Raw genomic sequence first — 19,811 nt, forward strand, 5'->3', positions numbered from 1 at the left:
TGGTCAAAAGTAGTGCACTTTATAGGGAATAGGGTGCCATTTGGTATGCACGCCATGACTCATTTCCTGTTTCCTAATTTTCAACGGTTTTCAATAAATAACAGCAGTAGTTGATTAAGGGGAAGCTGAAATACAGTCTTAGTGAGCAACTGTCTGTCACACACAATCTAGATAAGTGCATTTCCTGTGTCTGGCCCTGATTTAGGCTGCCTCAGCCATCCTCGCCTCAGAAATATCAAATAAACTTAATTGGATGACGGGAGGGGGTAAGTAAGTAAGGAGAAGAGAACTGTGCCAAGGCTGAGCTGTATGTCTGAGACACTGGGCTGGTGTTGGTGCTATAGCGGGACAAACAGTATGACTAGAATGGGAAAGGCCCCTCAGACCACAGCAATTTGACAGTACACTGATGGGTAATGACTTGAGTGGGGTTGTCCATTCTAGAGATTCTATTTCTATAGTCTCAGGTGTGGTGGAGGAAGGAACATCACAACACCACATGGCCCCAGACAAACACAGGATGTGTCACAAATGGCACCCTATTCCCTATATTACACAACTTTTGACCAGGGCTCATAGGGCTCTGGTGAAAAGTAGTGCACTCTACAGTGAAAAGGATGCCATTTGGGATGCAGAAGGTTCCAGCGCAGAGGAACAGTAGGAGAGACAGTGGTGTTATATTTAAGCAATAAGGCCCGGGGGGGGGGGGGGGGGGGGGGGTATATGGCCAATATACCATGGCTTAGGGCTGTTCTTATGCACTACGCAACGTGCCGGGACACAGCCCTTAGCCGTGGTATATTGGCCATATATCACAAACCCCCAAGGTGCCTTATTGCTATTATAAACTGGTTACCAATGTAATTAGAGCAGTAAAAATACATGTTTTGTCATACCTGTGGTATACGGTCTGATATACCACAGCTGTCAGCCAATCAGCATTCAGGACTCGAACCACCCAGTTTATAATGTAGTTTTTTTCCCTCACACAGATTAACAGCTGCTATTAAACTCTATAACTACACTCATTAAAGGGTGATTGGTATGTGTTTGGTTCTATGGTCACTGTAATCTATCTACAGTATATTGACATGTATTTACATTCTAGTCATATGGTGACTATAATCTATCCATATATAATGATCTACTATAACCTCCAGTAAATTGGCCTGTGTTTAAAATGTAGTTATATGGAGTTGCGTCCCAAATGGCACCCTATTCCCTACATAGTGCACTACTTTTGACCAGAGCCCTATTCTTATCTTTTCTTATTTCTTATTGTTGTTTTGATGTAGAGAATGAACCAAAGTATTTCGTTGGACGGTGTATACCATGCGTATCCCGTTACGACTAATAAAACTTGAAACTTGAACCTATGAGCCATGTTCAAAAGTAGTATACTATTATAGGGAATAGGGTGCCATTTGGGATACAGAAATGTTGATTCTAATGAGTCTGAGCACCGGTGTTAATGATCCCCTCTCAGTATTAATAAGGCAACAAGATTTCAACACAAAGAAGAGAAGAGGTTAGTTAAAGATCCACCTAGTGCAGGACATCAGAGAGGAGATTTGAGTTCTTGGAAAGGGGACAGGTTGGGGAAAGAGACAGGTTGACCTGTGAGCACTAGGTGAGATATCCGTATAGCAGTTCTAGGTGTGAAAGCATCAGGCAGATTAAACAGGTGTAAGGTTGTGTAACGGAGGCAGTTCAGTGAAACCGCGCTCATCTGATTAGTAACTGTGCCTGAGACCTGAACATTTGGGTTACCTCCCGAGCTAATGCCTAGGCTTTAGCTCAGAGGTCTAACAGTTACACAGTCTTGTGGCTGGCAGACAACCCGGGTTGGAACATTGTCAGTCCCAGTTGGTTGCGTTGTCTGCAGGAGCTGCTGTGTGAGGCTGTATGAGGTTGTGTAGGGCTGTGTTAGGCTGTGTCAAGCTGTGTGAGGCTGTGTGAGGCTGTGTTAGGCCGTGTTAGGTTGTGTTAGGCTATGTCAAGCTGTGTGAGGCTGTGTTAGGCTGTGTTAGGCTGTGTTAGGCTGTGTCAAGCTGTGTGAGGCTGTGTGAGGCTGTGTTGGGCTGTGTTAGGCTGTGTCAAGCTGTGTCAAGCTGTGTGAGGCTGTGTTGGGCTGTGTTAGGCTGTGTCAAGCTGTGTCAAGCTGTGTGAGGCTGTATGAGGCTGTGTAGGGCTGTGTGAGGCTGTGTGAGGCTGTGTGAGGCTGTGTTAGGCTGTGTGAGACTGTGTGAGGCTGTGTGAGGCTGTGTGAGTCTGTGTGAGGCTGTGTGAGGTTGTGTAGGGCTGTGTTAGGCTGTGTGAGGCTGTGTGAGGCTGTATGAGGTTGTGTAGGGCTGTGTTAGGCTGTGTGAGTCTGTGTAGGGCTGTGTTAGGCTGTGTGAGGCTGTGTAGGGCTGTGTTAGGCTATGTGAGGCTGTGTGAGACAGGGGTATCTACCTGTCAGGTGAGTGGTGGTCATCGGACACACTGCGCCGGTCCACTCTACTGGAGGAGCTGTACTGAGACGAGGCGGGGTCAATGTCATAGCCGGGATCCAGACTTCTGCTATACACAACAGAATCACTGGATCACCCCCCTAGTACTGTACAGTCACAGTTCAAACTCCCCACAGTGTCCCCTAGTGGCTTGGGGATGCACTTACTCACCTTAATGCAATCACTGTCAGTGTGAGTGAGATCCCAGTATCGGTTATATGGGTTAAACGTTCTACTACCAAGACAACTATCACAGATACCGCTTAAAGGACAACCTCTGATATCAGTTGGGGTTCTCAGTTCCCATTATGGTGCAGTTTGGCACAAACTGTTTTTGAGGAAGGGATAAAACTTGGGATGCTGGGTTGGACAGGGGACAAGTGAGGTGGGGGAGTTACCTCTGTGGAGGGGGGACGCTGGGAGACCGCGACCGCGCCCGGTTCATGTCTGCCGACCGCGAGCAGTGGTTGGATGACATCGCCTGCTCGGGGACAGACAACGTGGAACTATGGAGGTCCCTGCCGTTCTGCCGGTAGCCTGGAGAGAGAGAGAGAGAGAGAGAGAGAGAGAGAGAGAGAGAGAGAAACATAGAGAGACAAACAGAGAGAAAGAGAGAGAGAAACAGAGACAGAAACATAGAGAAAGAGAGAGAAACAGAGAGACAGAAACAGAGATAAAGAGAGAGAGAATCAGAGATACAGAGAGAGAAACAGAGAGAGACAAACAGAGAGAAAGAGAGAGAGAAACAGAGAGACAGAAACAGAGAGAAAGAGAGAGACAAACAGAGATACAGAGACAAACAGAGAGAGACAAACCGAGAGATAAACAGAGATACAGAGAGAAACAGAAAGAGAAACATAGAGAGACAAACAGAGAGAAAGAGAGAAACAGAGAGACAGAAACAGAGAGAAAGAGAGAGAGAAACAGAGATACAGAGAGAGACAAACAGAGAGAAAGAGAGAGAGAAACAGAGATACAGAGAGAGACAAACAGAGAGAAAGAGAGAGAGAAACAGAGAGACAGAAACAGAGAGAAAGAGAGAGAGAAACAGGGAGACAGAAACAGAGAGAAAAAGAGAGAGAAAAAGAGATACAGAGAGAGAAACAGAGAGAGAGAGTGATGTCAGAAGTTATTCAGAGAAAGACTCATCGTTCTGAGCGCAGCCTCTCTAACCTGGTCCCAGATCTGTGTGTACTGTCTTGTCTAGTTGGCAAGGCAGCACAAACTGATCTGGTACCAGGCTAAAACCTTTCCTCCCTATTGACCATATACACTCCTGCAAAAAACGACAATATATGTCAACGGCAACATTTATTTTCAGAGGATTCTTTCAAAATGTTCAGAAGTTGCATACAGTGGCATAATGGTTGGTGGCTTTTAATTTTCAAAATGCTGAGGCTCTCTATATTCAAATAAATGAGGGCTTGGTCTCAACTCAATGTTCATGTGATTCAAGTCATTGCGGTTAACATTTTAGCATTAAACATGAAAATAGCTTTCAAAAATCAGAAACATTATAATGACTTTTCCGTGCTAGACTGATTAGTCCATCGAACTTGAATGAGTTGATTATTCAATAATCGTCCATGGCCAGAAGGCATGGTTAAGGTCAACGCTTTGCCTCATTAACGTTGATTAATATTCAATAGAGTGTAGAGCACATTAAAATGAGTTAAACGTAACCGTGAATCAAAGGTAGGATTAGGAAGGAAACACAAGACATGATGAAATACGAGAGGAAAAGTTAACCTTCACAGCTACTTTAGTTTGATACTTCTATCAATTATCTCCAAATCATTACATTTTCTCTTCGAAATTTGTTTGAAAGTGAGTTTGCTGCGAAAACCTGAATTCCTTCAAATTATACATAGAAGGAACACAGATAACAAAAAAGGACAGTATTATGTGAATTAATATTATGTTAAAATGATTCACAATCAAGTCCTGCATAACACGACGTCATACATATTTACTATAGTGGAAACAGAGGAAGATTAAACCAATTCCACCTGACATCATTACATTTCACTATGTAACATCTGCAGTCTAAGTATCAGCAGCCCAACACTGGGATAACTAAGTACGCAGCTCTGCAATCAGCTTGCTTTACGTGCACAACCCAAATATAATTCATTGGTTCTCTTGACAAGCCTCTTCACACATGACTAGAAACTGTGTGTTAAGCATCAATACTGTGTATAGAGGAGAGAACCTCAGATCTGAATTAACAGGACATTACCAGCAGAGAAGAATGACTGCATTAACCTAGTTAAAACCACAGCAGTGACATCTCAATTCAGGGAGAAGAGAAACGACTAAAAGAGGCAAGAGGACAAAAACCAATCAATCTATTACTCCTGTGAATATTTATCATCTCTTCTCCCTTAGTATAGTATCAGTAGTTTGATATGGAGAAGGTAGGAAGAAAGGGGATTAGCAAAGATCTCTGGGAAACAAGGGAAGATGAGAGAGAGAGAGAGAGAGAGAGGAGAGGGGTGAGGAGGCTGTGATGTGAGAGAGGGGTATTCCCACTGAGTGAGGGGATATTATGGGCGTAGTGAGAGAGGAGGCTGTGATGTGAGAGAGGGGTATTCCCACTGAGTGAAGGGATATTATGGGCGTAGTGAGGGAGGAGGCTGTGATGTGAGAGAGGGGTATTCCCACTGAGTGAAGGGATATTATGGGCGTAGTGAGAGAGGAGGCTGTGATGTGAGAGAGGGGTATTCCCACTGAGTGAAGGGATATTATGGGCGTAGTGAGGGAGGAGGCTGTGATGTGAGAGAGGGGTATTCCCACTGAGTGAAGGGATATTATGGGCGTAGTGAGGGAGGAGGCTGTGATGTGAGAGAGGGGTATTCCCACTGAGTGAAGGGATATTATGGGCGTAGTGAGGGAGGAGGCTGTGATGTGAGAGAGGGGTATTCCCACTGAGTGAAGGGATATTATGGGCGTAGTGAGGGAGGAGGCTGTGATGTGAGAGAGGGGTATTCCCACTGAGTGAAGGGATATTATGGGCGTAGTGAGGGAGGAGGCTGTGATGTGAGAGAGGGGTATTCCCACTGAGTGAAGGGATATTATGGGCGTAGTGAGGGAGGAGGCTGTGATGTGAGAGAGGGGTATTCCCACTGAGTGAAGGGATATTATGGGCGTAGTGAGGGAGGAGGCTGTGATGTGAGAGAGGGGTATTCCCACTGAGTGAAGGGATATTATGGGCGTAGTGAGAGAGGAGGCTGTGATGTGAGAGAGGGGTATTCCCACTGAGTGAAGGGATATTATGGGCGTAGTGAGAGAGGAGGCTGTGATGTGAGAGAAGGGTATTCCCACTGAGTGAAGGGATATTATGGGCGTAGTGAGAGAGGAGGCTGTGATGTGAGAGAGGGGTATTCCCACTGAGTGAAGGGATATTATGGGCGTAGTGAGAGAGGAGGCTGTGATGTGAGAGAGGGGTATTCCCACTGAGTGAAGGGATATTATGGGCGTAGTGAGAGAGGAGGCTGTGATGTGAGAGAGGGGTATTCCCACTGAGTGAAGGGATATTATGGGCGTAGTGAGGGAGGAGGCTGTGATGTGAGAGAGGGGTATTCCCACTGAGTGAAGGGATATTATGGGCGTAGTGAGGGAGGAGGCTGTGATGTGAGAGAGGGGTATTCCCACTGAGTGAAGGGATATTATGGGCGTAGTGAGGGAGGAGGCTGTGATGTGAGAGAGGGGTATTCCCACTGAGTGAAGGGATATTATGGGCGTAGTGAGAGAGGAGGCTGTGATGTGAGAGAGGGGTATTCCCACTGAGTGAAGGGATATTATGGGCGTAGTGAGAGAGGAGGCTGTGATGTGAGAGAAGGGTATTCCCACTGAGTGAAGGGATATTATGGGCGTAGTGAGAGAGGAGGCTGTGATGTGAGAGAGGGGTATTCCCACTGAGTGAAGGGATATTATGGGCGTAGTGAGAGAGAAGGCTGTGATGTGAGAGAAGGGTATTCCCACTGAGTGAAGGGATATTATGGGCGTAGTGAGAGAGGAGGCTGTGATGTGAGAGAGGGGTATTCCCACTGAGTGAAGGGATATTATGGGCGTAGTGAGAGAGGAGGCTGTGATGTGAGAGAGGGGTATTCCCACTGAGTGAAGGGATATTATGGGCGTAGTGAGAGAGGAGGCTGTGATGTGAGAGAGGGGTATTCCCACTGAGTGAAGGGATATTATGGGCGTAGTGAGAGAGGAGGCTGTGATGTGAGAGAGGGGTATTCCCACTGAGTGAAGGGATATTATGGGCGTAGTGAGAGAGGAGGCTGTGATGTGAGAGAGGGGGACTGATTAGAATGTTACAGAGGTGGGAGGGTTTCCTCCTCATCTATTACGCACGCACGCACGCACGCACACGCACCACACACACACACACACACACACACACACACACACACACACACACACTTAGCCGTCTGTGTGCTGCCTGGCCTGCTACAGTAATCTACTCTCTCTCTGGCAACAGCCTCTCATTTGATGTGCAGCAGCGGCAGGCTGAGACTGGCGTGGGCGCCTGCTGCCTGTGTCGAGGAGAGCAGCTAGCTACTGTAGTGCAGAGGGAAGGAGAAGAAACTCACTGCTCCTTGTAGAGCTGCTGCAGTATCTTAGCGAGCTACCTTCTTTAAAAACATCACATCATCCAGTACAGTACATTAACATACATACAGCTGTATGTTCATATACTGTTTACCCTGCGTTAGCTGCATCCACATTATACTGATTACTATTCATTAGTATCTTACCTGACACTACCCCAACACCGTCTTCACAGTCATAGTCAGAGATCTCACTGTCGCTGATTCTCTGAGATCCTGGAGGAGAGATGGAGAAAGGAGAGAAGAGAAGAATAGAGGTTAGTTTACTCCAGGGTCTGTCCTCTTCCCCTGGTCAGACCATGTCTCTGTGGCCTAGCTGTCACCAGTGTTGTCCAGTTGGTCTAGACCAATGCCCCAGTCCTGGACATAGTCAGGAAAAGCAGCAGACACAGAAAAAGAACACTATTTATTTTGAGAACACTATTAAACAGTATTATATTGTATCTCAAAGTCACGTTCTTACATTGATCATCACTGACCGCACTTTACAAACAACACATGCAACCAAGATCTACATTTACTCTCCTGAAATGTACTGTCTGCCTCTTCTGGTTTCACCACCAACGTGGGAGCTGCCTATTGTAGATATAGTGTGATATAAAGTCTAATTTAAAGAGAACAACTGTAACATATAGCTGGTGTGAGACATGATGTTGGATGTGATGTAAACAACATTGTGTGGTCCTCTCCATCTAGCCTAATTGGCAATAGCTTCCATGTTTTCACGGTGGCGCTTTGAATTGACATTTCAATCATTCAATGTACATCTGAAGATGGAGTCTGAGAGGTATTCTACCGTCTCCACCGTCTTCAGAACTACTCCCTCCCTCATCCCTCTTTCCGAGTCGTCCCCTCTCTCACTCTACACTCGGTTGCTTTTTCTGATTTATTCACTGTTCAGTCAACTTAAATCAACTGGACATGGGCTTTTACAGAAATGACAAGTGCTGCATTCTGGCAGCCGCTCTCTCAGCCTCTCTCTGCCTCTCTTTTTCTGGCAGCCGCTCTCTCAGTCTCTCTCTGCTTCTCTTTTTCTGGCAGCCGCTCTCTCAGCCTCTCTCTGCCTCTCTTTTTCTGGCAGCCGCTCTCTCAGCCTCTCTCTGCTTCTCTTTTTCTGGCAGCCGCTCTCTCAGCCTCTCTCTGCTTCTCTTTTTCTGGCAGCCGCTCTCTCAGCCTCTCTCTGCCTCTCTTTTTCTGGCAGCCGCTCTCTCATCCTCTCTCTGCCTCTCTTTTTCTGGCAGCCGCTCTCTCTGCCTCTCTCTGCCTCTCTTTTTCTGGCAGCCGCTCTCTCTGCCTCTCTCTGCCTCTCTTTTTCTGGCAGCCGCTCTCTCACCCTCTCTCTGCCTCTCTTTTTCTGGCAGCCGCTCTCTCAGCCTCTCTCTGCTTCTCTTTTTCTGGCAGCCGCTCTCTCAGCCTCTCTCTGCCTCTCTTTTTCTGGCAGCCGCTCTCTCTGCCTCTCTCTGCCTCTCTTTTTCTGGCAGCCGCTCTCTCAGCCTCTCTCTGCCTCTCTTTTTCTGGCAGCCGCTCTCTCTGCCTCTCTCTGCCTCTCTTTTTCTGGCAGCCGCTCTCTCAGCCTCTCTCTGCTTCTCTTTTTCTGGCAGCCGCTCTCTCAGCCTCTCTCTGCCTCTCTTTTTCTGGCAGCCGCTCTCTCTGCCTCTCTCTGCCTCTCTTTTTCTGGCAGCCGCTCTCTCAGCCTCTCTCTGCCTCTCTTTTTCTGGCAGCCGCTCTCTCACCCTCTCTCTGCCTCTCTTTTTCTGGCAGCCGCTCTCTCAGCCTCTCTCTGCCTCTCTTTTTCTGGCAGCCGCTCTCTCAGCCTCTCTCTGCCTCTCTTTTTCTGGCAGCCGCTCTCTCAGCCTCTCTCGTTCCCTCACGTCTCAGACGGGCTGAAACTGTTTTAACGCTCTTGTTTTAGAGTGGTCAGCTCTTTCACCTCACACCCACACAGACGCCCCATAAAAATTGTTCCAGCTGTTGAGTAAAACTCACTAATCTCAAGCCTTAACATTGGAAATACATGTGCAGGTTACATACATTAGAAATACGTCAAGTCAAGTGCAAATACAAGTTCACACCCAACAGACACAACAGACACAGACACAAGCAGAGGAGAAGAAGAGCAAAAACCAGCACAATTATCATAATGTTTTTCAAAAGGAAAGTGTTGACATTTGGCGGGAGATGAGACAATGCATTGCACTGGGAAAACAAGTGGTCAACATATTCAAATGACAAACAGAGGTCTGGACAGAGCTCTTCTGATAGAGCTCAATCACCAGGATCTGGACTGGGAAACAGAAACCTGCCGGGCCCGAGGCTGACCATGAGGCAGCCATCTTGTTTAAGGACTGCGGTGGAGCGGAGAGGGAGCATAGCGAGGATTAAAGGGAATTGTGGGACAGCTAATGGAGGAGTGGAGTGGAGTGAAAGAACACTTTGGAGATAGAGAACAGTACAATAGGACTGAAGCAGAGGGGAGAGACGGAGTCTTCGTATGAACAGCAACACTGAGTGGAGAGAGAGCTCAGTGGAGAGAGCAGCGTGGAACAACAAGCGGGGGCCGTTACCTGAATTGTACGAATACGGCCCTTTGTCTGTAAGTATCAGGTTGAGTTGAGAGGGATAAGAAAACAAACACCATATGAACATACTAACAGTAATAAATACTTCATAAATCATTCAGGCTTTGGCAGACAGGCAAAGACAGTTGGTATCAGGGCACCTGCCAGCCACCATACTGGCTTTTCAAAATCATCAGACAAACAGTTGGTTCGCCACTAATGTCTCATTTCCTATCCTGAGGTTTGGGGTTCGAACAGGCAGGAGCTTTCCTACACAGTTTTAGTACATTTACGTCATTTAGCAGACATAACTAGTATACAGGTTGTGGATGTTAGGGCAGAGGGGTAACCTACTCTGTATGGGTAGCCTCCTCGTGGGGCTCTCTCCGTGGAGCTGTCTGCGCTGGGGGTTGGGCGAGGCGCGTGGGAGGGGCATGGAGGACACGTCGTGGGTCTGCAGCTTGTACCAGTGAGGCTCATCATCCAGCAGGGCTGTCTCCAGCTCTATCAGTATCTATAGGAGAAACACACCAGCGTCACTACACACACACACTCCTCAATACACTAGCCACTGCTAACTGGACTCATTCCAGAGCAGATCAAGACCTCCACAGGCATGGCCCAACATCATTTTTTAAATAAGGTTTTCCAGCAATCCTGATTGGAAGATTCTGGATTTCCTGCTTATTCCCTCCAACCGGGAGGATTTCTGGAAGACCTGGGAATTCTGGGAAAGTTATCAGAATTCTGCAACCTTATTGGCAGTGAGGACAAAGTATGTGAGTATGTGCTGATGTTACAGTAAGCATCATGGGTCGATGACATCATCCCCCAGTAGCCTATCATCCTTCCTATGGAATGTAGGGTTTTATCAAGAGCTTGACCCTATTGGTTGGATTAGTTGAGCTATCAGAGTTACTGTCCTAATCCTGACTGGATGGGTATGTTTGGTATTATATCAGAGACGGATGAGTGCCTGAGTCTGGTTAAGTGGTGGCGCTGCCGACTCTTGTTACAAATACAGCCTCAGCCCCTTATCTCCGTCTCCCTCTGTACCTGTCTTTCTATCAACCTTCTGACTGTCTCTGTCCATAAAACAATAGAAAACTATGAGGGAAAAAAGAGATGGATGGGCTTACCTCTCCCAGGAACTCGCTTTCCTCCTCCCTGACCCTGGCCTGGTCCCACAGGGTGATCTCCAACATGCGCTCACGGAACTCCCGCCGGTGCACAGGAGAATACATAAAGGTCTGGTTCCATTTGGGCTCTAAGGATTTCTTTACCGTTTTTGTTCTCCTCTTGCTTTTGTCGCTGGAGGAACAATAATTCAAACTGTTTTTATTTACAACCATGGTAGAAAAGACTCCCGAACAGGTCAACACAGCACAGGACAATGGGATGAGCTGGGGAGGGAGAGAGTCATGTTGGAGCCCTGTTCAACTTCCTATCATTACTTCCATGTGTCTGAGAAGGGGTAGGTCAATGAGATCACATGATGACCTTTGTGACGGTAGCAGTTTAAATGCAATGTGACATGACCCCAAATTCAATTACCAGAAGAAAAAAATGTACAGGTAAATAAAGCCAAAGACATTCTTACCATAAATTCAACATTCAGTGAGACTATTATGCGAGTGCCCAAATCTGTATCAATCAACCAATGGCAACTTTAGGATATTGGAGGATAGGTCTAGCCACTAAGAAATGGCTGTGGATGGAATGAAGTGAAATGCTGCTAGCTAGATCATTCTGTAGTTACTGTCTCTACTCTTACCTTCTGTCAGGGAGGAAGTAGATTTTGACGTAAGGGTTCCTGGGGCGGCCATCTTCCCTAGAAGGCAGGTCCTTGGCTCCCAGGATGGTGACTATTAGCTGATTGCCCACTTTGTCATACCACAGTTTGACCTATGGATGGGACAGAACAGGGTCACATGGTCACTGGGCTGCCAGTAGGGGGGGGGGGCTCTATATCAGGGTGACCTCATAACCCTCCACTTGTAGAGCTACTGGGTGTGCAGGGTTTAGCACCAGCCCTGCTCTATACTAACTAACAAACACACCTGATTCAGCAAATCAAGGTCCTGCATGGTGAGCAGCTGATTAGTAAAATCACTGGATTGTGTTAGATTAGAGCAGGGCTGGAGTAAAAGCCTGCACACCCAGTACCTCTCCTGGAGGAGGGGTGGTCACCCCTGGTTTACCTATTAGGCATTAGCAGGTCACATGCTTAGCGGGGGGAGAATAGAGATCTGTACTGTATATCTTACCATGACCTACGTCTTACCATGACCTAAATCTTACCATGACCTACATCTTACCATGACCTACGTCTTACCATGACCTACGTCTTACCATGACCTAAATCTTACCATGACCTACGTCTTACCATGACCTACGTCTTACCATGACCTACGTCTTACCATGACCTACATCTTACCATGACCTACGTCTTACCATGACCTAAATCTTACCATGACCTACGTCTTACCATGACCTACATCTTACCATGACCTACGTTTTACCATGACCTACGTCTTACCATGACCTACGTCTTACCATGACCTATATTTTACCATGACCTAAATCTTACCATGACCTAGGTCTTACCATGACCTACATCTTACCATGACCTACGTCTTACCATGACCTAAATCTTACCATGACCTACGTCTTACCATGACCTACATCTTACCATGACCTACGTTTTACCATGACCTACGTCTTACCATGACCTACATCTTACCATGACCTATATTTTACCATGACCTAAATCTTACCATGACCTAGGTCTTACCATGACCTACATCTTACCATGACCTACGTCTTACCATGACCTACATCTTACCATTACCTAAATCTTACCATGACCTATATCTTACCCTGCGGCTGCTCTAGCCACATTTTCTAGGTGTGTTTGAGTGGAAAGGATTATACAGTATGTGTATCTGTATTCACATCTACAGTATCCTAACTCTTGGTATCTAAACCATTACAACATGAGAATTAGACCAACATGCTTTGAAATGAACACTAACTGATGTGAGTGTGAAATTGTATTTGGAACCATACAACACAATGCAGGCCTCTACGCTGACCCTTTTTACAATGATGTCGTGTGCGCCTAAGTTAAAAAATGTAGGCACACACAAAGATATTTAGGAGCACAATGAAAAATATTTGCGGTAATAAAGCTAGAATCCTTCATTTTTGTAGGCGTACTAGTGCTCCTAATTCCAGGACGCACAGCAAAATATTTAGGCCCATATGCGAGTAAAATGGTCGCACTGTAGAGCCCTGCAATGCAGTGTCAGATACTCAGTGTATAGGTCAAATATACATATAAATCAATCATGCTGTCATGAGTGGCATCAAAGACACTTCACACTTGTCAGAGCGAAGTATGGACATAACAGAGAACACTTAGAAGTAGAAAATGAAAAAAAGAACATTTACGGAAATATTTGATTAAAAAAAATATGCAAAATATTTCTTTAAAGAAAATTAAATGAAATACTTGAGGAAAATCAAGCCTTCTAAGCTCTTGCCCATACTTATGTAGATAATGACGGGAGGAGTCTTGATCATTGCATTGACTACCATAGTTATTTCTTTATGCATGCAGCAATACAAAGCAACAGCAAGCACTTAATACATACAAGATCAGTCAGGAGATCTGATATTGTCAAACAACATAGGCAGTAGGGGCCTTCAGGTCAAACAGCTTGCACTGGGAAGACTTCCTCAACAACGAAGTCTCCAATGGAAAAGATGTACGTGCAATTCTGACCATACTACAGCACTGCCAATATGACTGATGGTATAACCCTTAAGCGACAGATTCACCTTGAAAAATTGAAATTGAAATTATACCCCTGATGTAATACATTACACTGCCTATATTTCCTGTACAGTCAGCCACATCATTTACATTGACATTATTGCATGGCCTGGTTAAGTAGAGCATAACACCGCTTCTACAGGAGGCTAATAGATCTACCTCCAGGAGCTGCGCCAAGGGTACACTACACACCTATTTATAGACTTCCATTCTCACCCTCTCCTTATCTGACAGATAGTGTGAGGTGTTGGCAATACATCACCTACCTTTAAATGAGGAAACTAACGGTGCATCTCATACCAGAAACCCCTATACAGTATACTGTATATATATTTTGTTCTAAGCTAAGCTGATGCTTGACAAGGACATGATGGGACAAATATACAAATATGATCTCCCAGATAACATGAGTACTCCACACACCAAGTCGTACAAGCTAGCCAGAGTAAGACAACTCCTCAAAAAGGCCCCACGGTAAGATAGAGATACCTTGCCTGTTCAGCTCAAGTGAATTCTGTATTCAAAGTCTAAAATATTATTTCTAATCGGCTTTAAAATAAGGGACAGTTATCTTAGCCCACCTTTAACTGCAACATGAAACTTACGGCCATTCAAAAATGTCAACATAAATATTTGCCAAATGTTGTGTTCATGATTACCAGTTGTTGACCGCTGTTGTTACGGCAACCTTTTCAGGACTTGAGGGCGTCAAGCCAATTGAGGACGATGTCCAATCTAGTTTCATGTTCCACAGAACAAATAAGCTCATTTATTTGTCCCACAAAATGTTATAGTTTTACTAAAACATTTAAGGAGACACCCTCCTTTAATTGCCAATGTGGAGCACTGTTGTAGCTGACTAGGTACAAAATTCCCATGTCAGCTAACATGTTGAGCAATGTGTTTGAGCTTGTTGTTGTGTTGAGTGTAGACTACAGGGTCTGACAATGTGTTTGAGCTTGTTGTTGTGTTGAGTGTAGACTACAGGGTCTGACAATGTGTTTGAGCTTGTTGTTGTGTTGAGTGTAGACTACAGGGTCTGACAATGTGTTTGAGCTTGTTGTTGTGTTGAGTGTAGACTACAGGGTCTGACAATGTGTTTGAGCTTGTTGTTGTGTTGAGTGTAGACTACAGGGTCTGACAATGTGTTTGAGCTTGTTGTTGTGTTGAGTGTAGACTACAGGGTCTGACAATGTGTTTGAGCTTGTTGTTGTGTTGAGTGTAGACTACAGGGTCTGACAATGTGTTTGAGCTTGTTGTTGTGTTGAGTGTAGACTACAGGGTCTGACAATGTGTTTGAGCTTGTTGTTGCTGTTGAGTGTAGACTACAGGGTCTGACAATGTGTTTGAGCTTGTTGTTGTGTTGAGTGTAGACTACAGGGTCTGACAATGTGTTTGAGCTTGTTGTTGTGTTGAGTGTAGACTACAGGATCTGACAATGTGTTTGAGCTTGTTGTTGTGTTGAGTGTAGACTACAGGGTCTGACAATGTGTTTCAGCTTGTTGTTGTGTTGAGTGTAGACTAGCTTGTTGTTGTGTTGAGTGTAGACTACAGGATCTGACTATGTGTTTGAGCTTGTTGTTGTGTTGAGTGTAGACTACAGGGTCTGACAATGTGTTTGAGCTTGTTGTTGTGTTGAGTGTAGACTACAGGGTCTGACAATGTGTTTGAGCTTGTTGTTGTGTTGAGTGTAGACTACAGGGTCTGACAATGTGTTTGAGCTTGTTGTTGTGTTGAGTGTAGACTACAGGGTCTGACAATGTGTTTGAGCTTGTTGTTGTGTTGAGTGTAGACTACAGGGTCTGACAATGTGTTTGAGCTTGTTGTTGTGTTGAGTGTAGACTACAGGGTCTGACAATGTGTTTGAGCTTGTTGTTGTGTTGAGTGTAGACTACAGGGTCTGACAATGTGTTTGACCTTGTTGTTGTGTTGAGTGTAGACTACAGGGTCTGACAATGTGTTTGAGCTTGTTGTTGTGTTGAGTGTAGACTACAGGGTCTGACAATGTGTTTGAGCTTGTTGTTGCTGTTGAGTGTAGACTACAGGGTCTGACAATGGAAGGGTGTCTCTCTGAAATATTTCCTTTAGATTAGTTAGTCATGCAAAGAGTCGAGACTCCTGTCATAACCGTATGATCATGTTATATGGTATCAATGAATAATAATAATAATAATGACATAATGCACCACACTGCAAGGGAAAGATGCCGCCATTACCCTGGTATGCATTTTCCAAGATGGAGGAAACCAAAAAGGCAAAAGAAAAGGGCGAGCGAAGACCAAAGAGAGTCAGTCTGTGAGTCAGACAGGTGTTTACCTGGACCCTAGGGACAAAAGGCGCTGTTCTTCTACTAAGGCTTTGGCTCTGGGTAAGCAAAATGAAACAACAACAAAGAAAAATGCAATAAAACCAAAAGAAACATAAAACAAGCAACAAAACACACTCACTGGACTCTAACCAGTGTCACAATAACACAAACACATTTAGAGGAGGAGGGGACGGAGACTCAATCTAGCTGTGTGTGTGTTTTTCCCCACCGTTCATTAGCATCAATCTGCATCTCATTATTCACTAATGTATTGTCTTGGAGCCTTATCTGTGGGTTCTTGTACCTCCACACTGTAATCCTCAGAGAGAGGAAGAGGCTGCTCTGCTCCCGTTTTCACAGAAGATGATTGATGACTTTAACTAAGCATTCCCTTCCGTGCTCTCTGGACTGTAACTTTCCTTCCTTTCTTCATTTAACATTTGCGTCATGATGACGTATTCAATTCCAATTGTTCCCTCAACACGGTTTGGAAATAATAATAATAATAATAAAAACACATTACAATTTCTAACTGCATTCAATGTATTATTCAACTGGCACTTGATCCAACAAGGTAATGTACTACAGTATATCAACTACAGTATATTAATGACAGTATAATTACAGTATAATTACAGTATATTAATGACAGTATAATTACAGTATATTAATTACAGTATAATTACAGTATATTAATTACAGTATACTAATGCCAATATAATTACAGTATATTAATTACAGTATATTAATGACAGTATAATTGCAGTATATTAATTACAGTATAACTACAGTATATTAACTACAGTATGATTAAAATACTCTTGTTTTGGTTTCAAGGTCAGCTCATTGATGAAATGGAGAGAACTTCTGGATCTGAGTGGTGTGGGGCTGAGTGCTACAGGTAGGGATTGCAGAGATCAGAACTGCAGCCTGATTGGCTGACTGGGTTCTATTTGCGTCATAACTGTCAGCACGGGCCTCCTGGGTGTAGGCCTATATGGAGGGCCTGTGTGTGCCTGCTACCTCTCTCTGTGCTCCTTCTCTCCCTGGCTCTCACTCTGCTCCCCATGCTCCCGTTACATACAGACAAGAGAGGAGAGGAGCCAGGAGAGGAGAGGAGCCAGGAGAGGAGAGGAGACAGGAGAGGAGCCAGGAGAGGAGAGGAGCCAGGAGAGGAGAGGAGAGGAGCCAGGAGAGGAGAGGAGCCAGGAGAGGAAAGGAGCCAGGAGAGGAGCCAGGAGAGGAGAGGAGCCAGGAGAGGAGAGGAGCCAGGAGGGGAGAGGAGCCAGGAGAGGAGAGGAGCCAGGAGAGGAGAGGAGACAGGAGAGGAGAGGAGCCAGGAGAGGAGAGGAGCCAGGAGAGGAGACAGGAGAGGAGAGGAGACAGGAGAGGAGAGGAGCCAGGAGAGGAGAGGAGACAGGAGAGGAGACAGGAGAGGAGCCAGGAGAGGAGAGGAGACAGGAGAGGAGACAGGAGAGGAGCCAGGAGAGGAGAGGAGACAGGAGAGGAGAGGAGCCAGGAGAGGAGACGCTAGCAGCAGCACAGATTAGATCTCCCCCTCCTCACCAAAGAAAACAACAACAAGCAGAAAGAACACTGACATCAAAAGCTCCCTTCTCTTCCTTCCTTCTCTTCCTTCCTTCTCTTCCTTCCTTCTCTTCCTTCCTTCTCTTCCTTCCTTCCTTCTCTTCCTTCCTTCTCTTCCTTCCTTCTCTTCCTTCCTTCTCTTCCTTCCTTCCTTCTCTTCCTTCCTTCCTTCTCTTCCTTCCTTCTCTTCCTTCCTTCTCTTCCTTCCTTCTCTTCCTTCCTTCCTTCTCTTCCTTCCTTCTCTTCCTTCCTTCTCGTCCTTCCTTCTCTGGCTCTAGGAGCAGTTTTACTGGAGTGCAACATTACAGTTCAAGGCTTACAGTGTTTATGGACACTTATAGTGTTTATGGACACACTATCAAACATTCTCAGCTCTTCTGATAAAAAAACACACTATGGACTTGATAGACTGATATATTTTGACTGATATAGACTGGTATATTTTTTGATAACTTGATATATTTCATTGATATATTTTGATTTATAATCACATATAATATTGATGTGTTTTCATAAGGAAAGGGATTGAAAAGCTGTGACTATTTCATAACTCTCTTTATTTTTTCTCCAAGAAACAAAATATCCTGAGTGTTGAGACAACAAAATAAGTGTTAGAGGTTAGCATTAGTCTATTTCCATCTGGCCTCCTGAGTTTTAGAGTTCATTCCTCCCAGGTTTATCACAACTGACAAGCCTTTTACTCACTTCCCCCAAGAGTAAATTAGGCATCAGATAATAAGCAACATGGTTCAGGGTAACAGGATATATGGTCCTAAGCTGGGTTGGGATGGGTCCAACTGAACAACTCTCAGAGCTCCAGCTACTCTCAGAGCTCCAGCTACTCTCAGATCTCCAGCTACTCTCCAGAGCTCCAGCTACTCTCCAGAGCTCCAGCTACTCTCAGAGCTCCAGCTACTCTCCAGAGCTCCAGCTACTCTCCAGAGCTCCAGCTACTCTCAGAGCAGCTACTCTCCAGAGCTCCAGCTACTCTCCAGAGCTCCAGCTACTCTCAGAGCCCCAGCTACTCTCAGAGCAGCTACTCTCCAGAGCTCCAGCTACTCTCCAGAGCTAGCTACTCTCAGAGTTCCAGCTACTCTCCAGAGCTCCAGCTACTCTCAGAGTTCCAGCTACACTCCAGAGCTCCAGCTACTGTCCAGAGCTCCAGCTACTCTTCAAATTTCCAGTCTCCAGAGTTCCAGCTACTCTCCAGAGTTCGAGCTACTCTCCAGAGCTCCAGCTACTCTCCAGAGCTCCAGCTACTCTCCAGATTTCCAGCTACTCTCCAGAGCTCCAGATACTCTCAGAGCTCCAGCTACTCTCCAGAGCTCCAGCTACTCTTCAGAGCTCCAGCTACTCTCCAGAGCTCCAGCTACTCTCAGAGCTCCAGCTACTCTCAGAGCTCCAGCTACTCTCCCTGAATACTGCAGAGAAAGAGAGAAAGAAAACATCTGTTCTCAAACCCTCTGTGTGAATCTACACTGTATGATCCTTTCCTGCAGGTAATGTAGGCCCAGACAGAGCCAGGGTGTATTGTGGGTATTGTAGTAGGGTACTCACTGAGAGCTGTCCTGACAGGTACTGTGGGGCGTCCCGCAGCATCCCGGGGCTCATGGGAGACGTGACAGAGATAGAGGGGCGATCCATCTTCTGAGACTCAAAGGAACTCGAACCTGAGACAGGACAGACAGGGAGGAGGTCACGTGATCAAATCTGAAACACTGTGATTTTGGTAACATACTTCAAGGAGAGGAAGAGAGGAAGAGGGAGAGGGGGGAGAAGAAGAAAGTGTGTAGGGTAGAGAGATAGAAATTAGATACCATCACCTCTCCTTGATATTACCTTAGCTGCTAATGCAGGCTAATTAGTTATCATTGGGAAATGAAAGAAAAGCCAGACTTACTTGATTCCAGTTGTGCATGTGTGCTGTCTGGTATCCGAGGAATATCTCTGAAAGGAGAGAGGGGGGGTGAGGAAGGAGGAGGGGATCAATTGGTGCTAATGCTGAATGCACTGTATTTTAATGGTCCTAAGAAGAGCATTAGTCTTCATTCTCCTGTACAGCAGCTCCCTCCCTCAGCAGGTCAAATATAGACACTGACAAAGCAAAGGGGTTTCTGATTTCTCTGGGTATCTCTACTTTCAAAAATGATTGGCATCCCGCTGTTTGGGGAGGAGAGGGGGAGAGAGGGTAGAGAGACACACAAAGAGAGAGAGAGAGAGAGAGAGAGAGAGAGGGAGAGAGAGAGAGAGGCGGCAGCCACCGTTCATTTCACTGTGCCGCACTGCTAGTCCCATATGAGCCTCTGACACTGTCATCACACTGGAGGACTGATGGAGGGGAGGGATATTGGGGGGGAGGAAGGGAGGGATGGTTGGGAGGCAGATATGTTAAATAAACAAGCTGGTGCTGGC

At 45.7% G+C, this 19,811-nt stretch overlaps 1 protein-coding gene across 11 annotated transcripts in view; it reads right to left on the reverse strand.

Annotated features, from left to right (window-relative positions):
* The window catches only part of LOC106579570 (regulating synaptic membrane exocytosis protein 2), a 222,934-nt gene that overhangs the window by 68,018 nt on the left and 135,105 nt on the right, over nt 1–19,811 (reverse strand). For 6 of the 11 annotated variants that reach the window (XM_082961804.1, XM_082961792.1, XM_082961788.1 and 3 more), the window contains 9 exons: nt 19,300–19,346; nt 18,957–19,069; nt 15,821–15,868; nt 11,441–11,571; nt 10,806–10,998; nt 10,021–10,180; nt 7,256–7,324; nt 2,891–3,029; nt 2,455–2,562 (listed from right to left, as the gene is read on the reverse strand). In XM_082961804.1, coding sequence (XP_082817930.1) covers nt 2,455–2,562; nt 2,891–3,029; nt 7,256–7,324; nt 10,021–10,180; nt 10,806–10,998; nt 11,441–11,571; nt 15,821–15,868; nt 18,957–19,069; nt 19,300–19,346 — 1,008 coding nt within the window. The remainder of the gene's footprint in view (nt 1–2,454; nt 2,563–2,890; nt 3,030–7,255; nt 7,325–10,020; nt 10,181–10,805; nt 10,999–11,440; nt 11,572–15,820; nt 15,869–18,956; nt 19,070–19,299; nt 19,347–19,811) is intronic. The other 5 variants (XM_082961802.1, XM_082961809.1, XM_082961791.1 and 2 more) reach the window with 4 other exon arrangements.

The sequence above is a fragment of the Salmo salar genome, chromosome 02, assembly GCF_965601325.2.
Source record: "Salmo salar chromosome 02, fSalSal1, whole genome shotgun sequence".
Taxonomy (NCBI): Eukaryota; Metazoa; Chordata; class Actinopteri; order Salmoniformes; family Salmonidae; genus Salmo; species Salmo salar.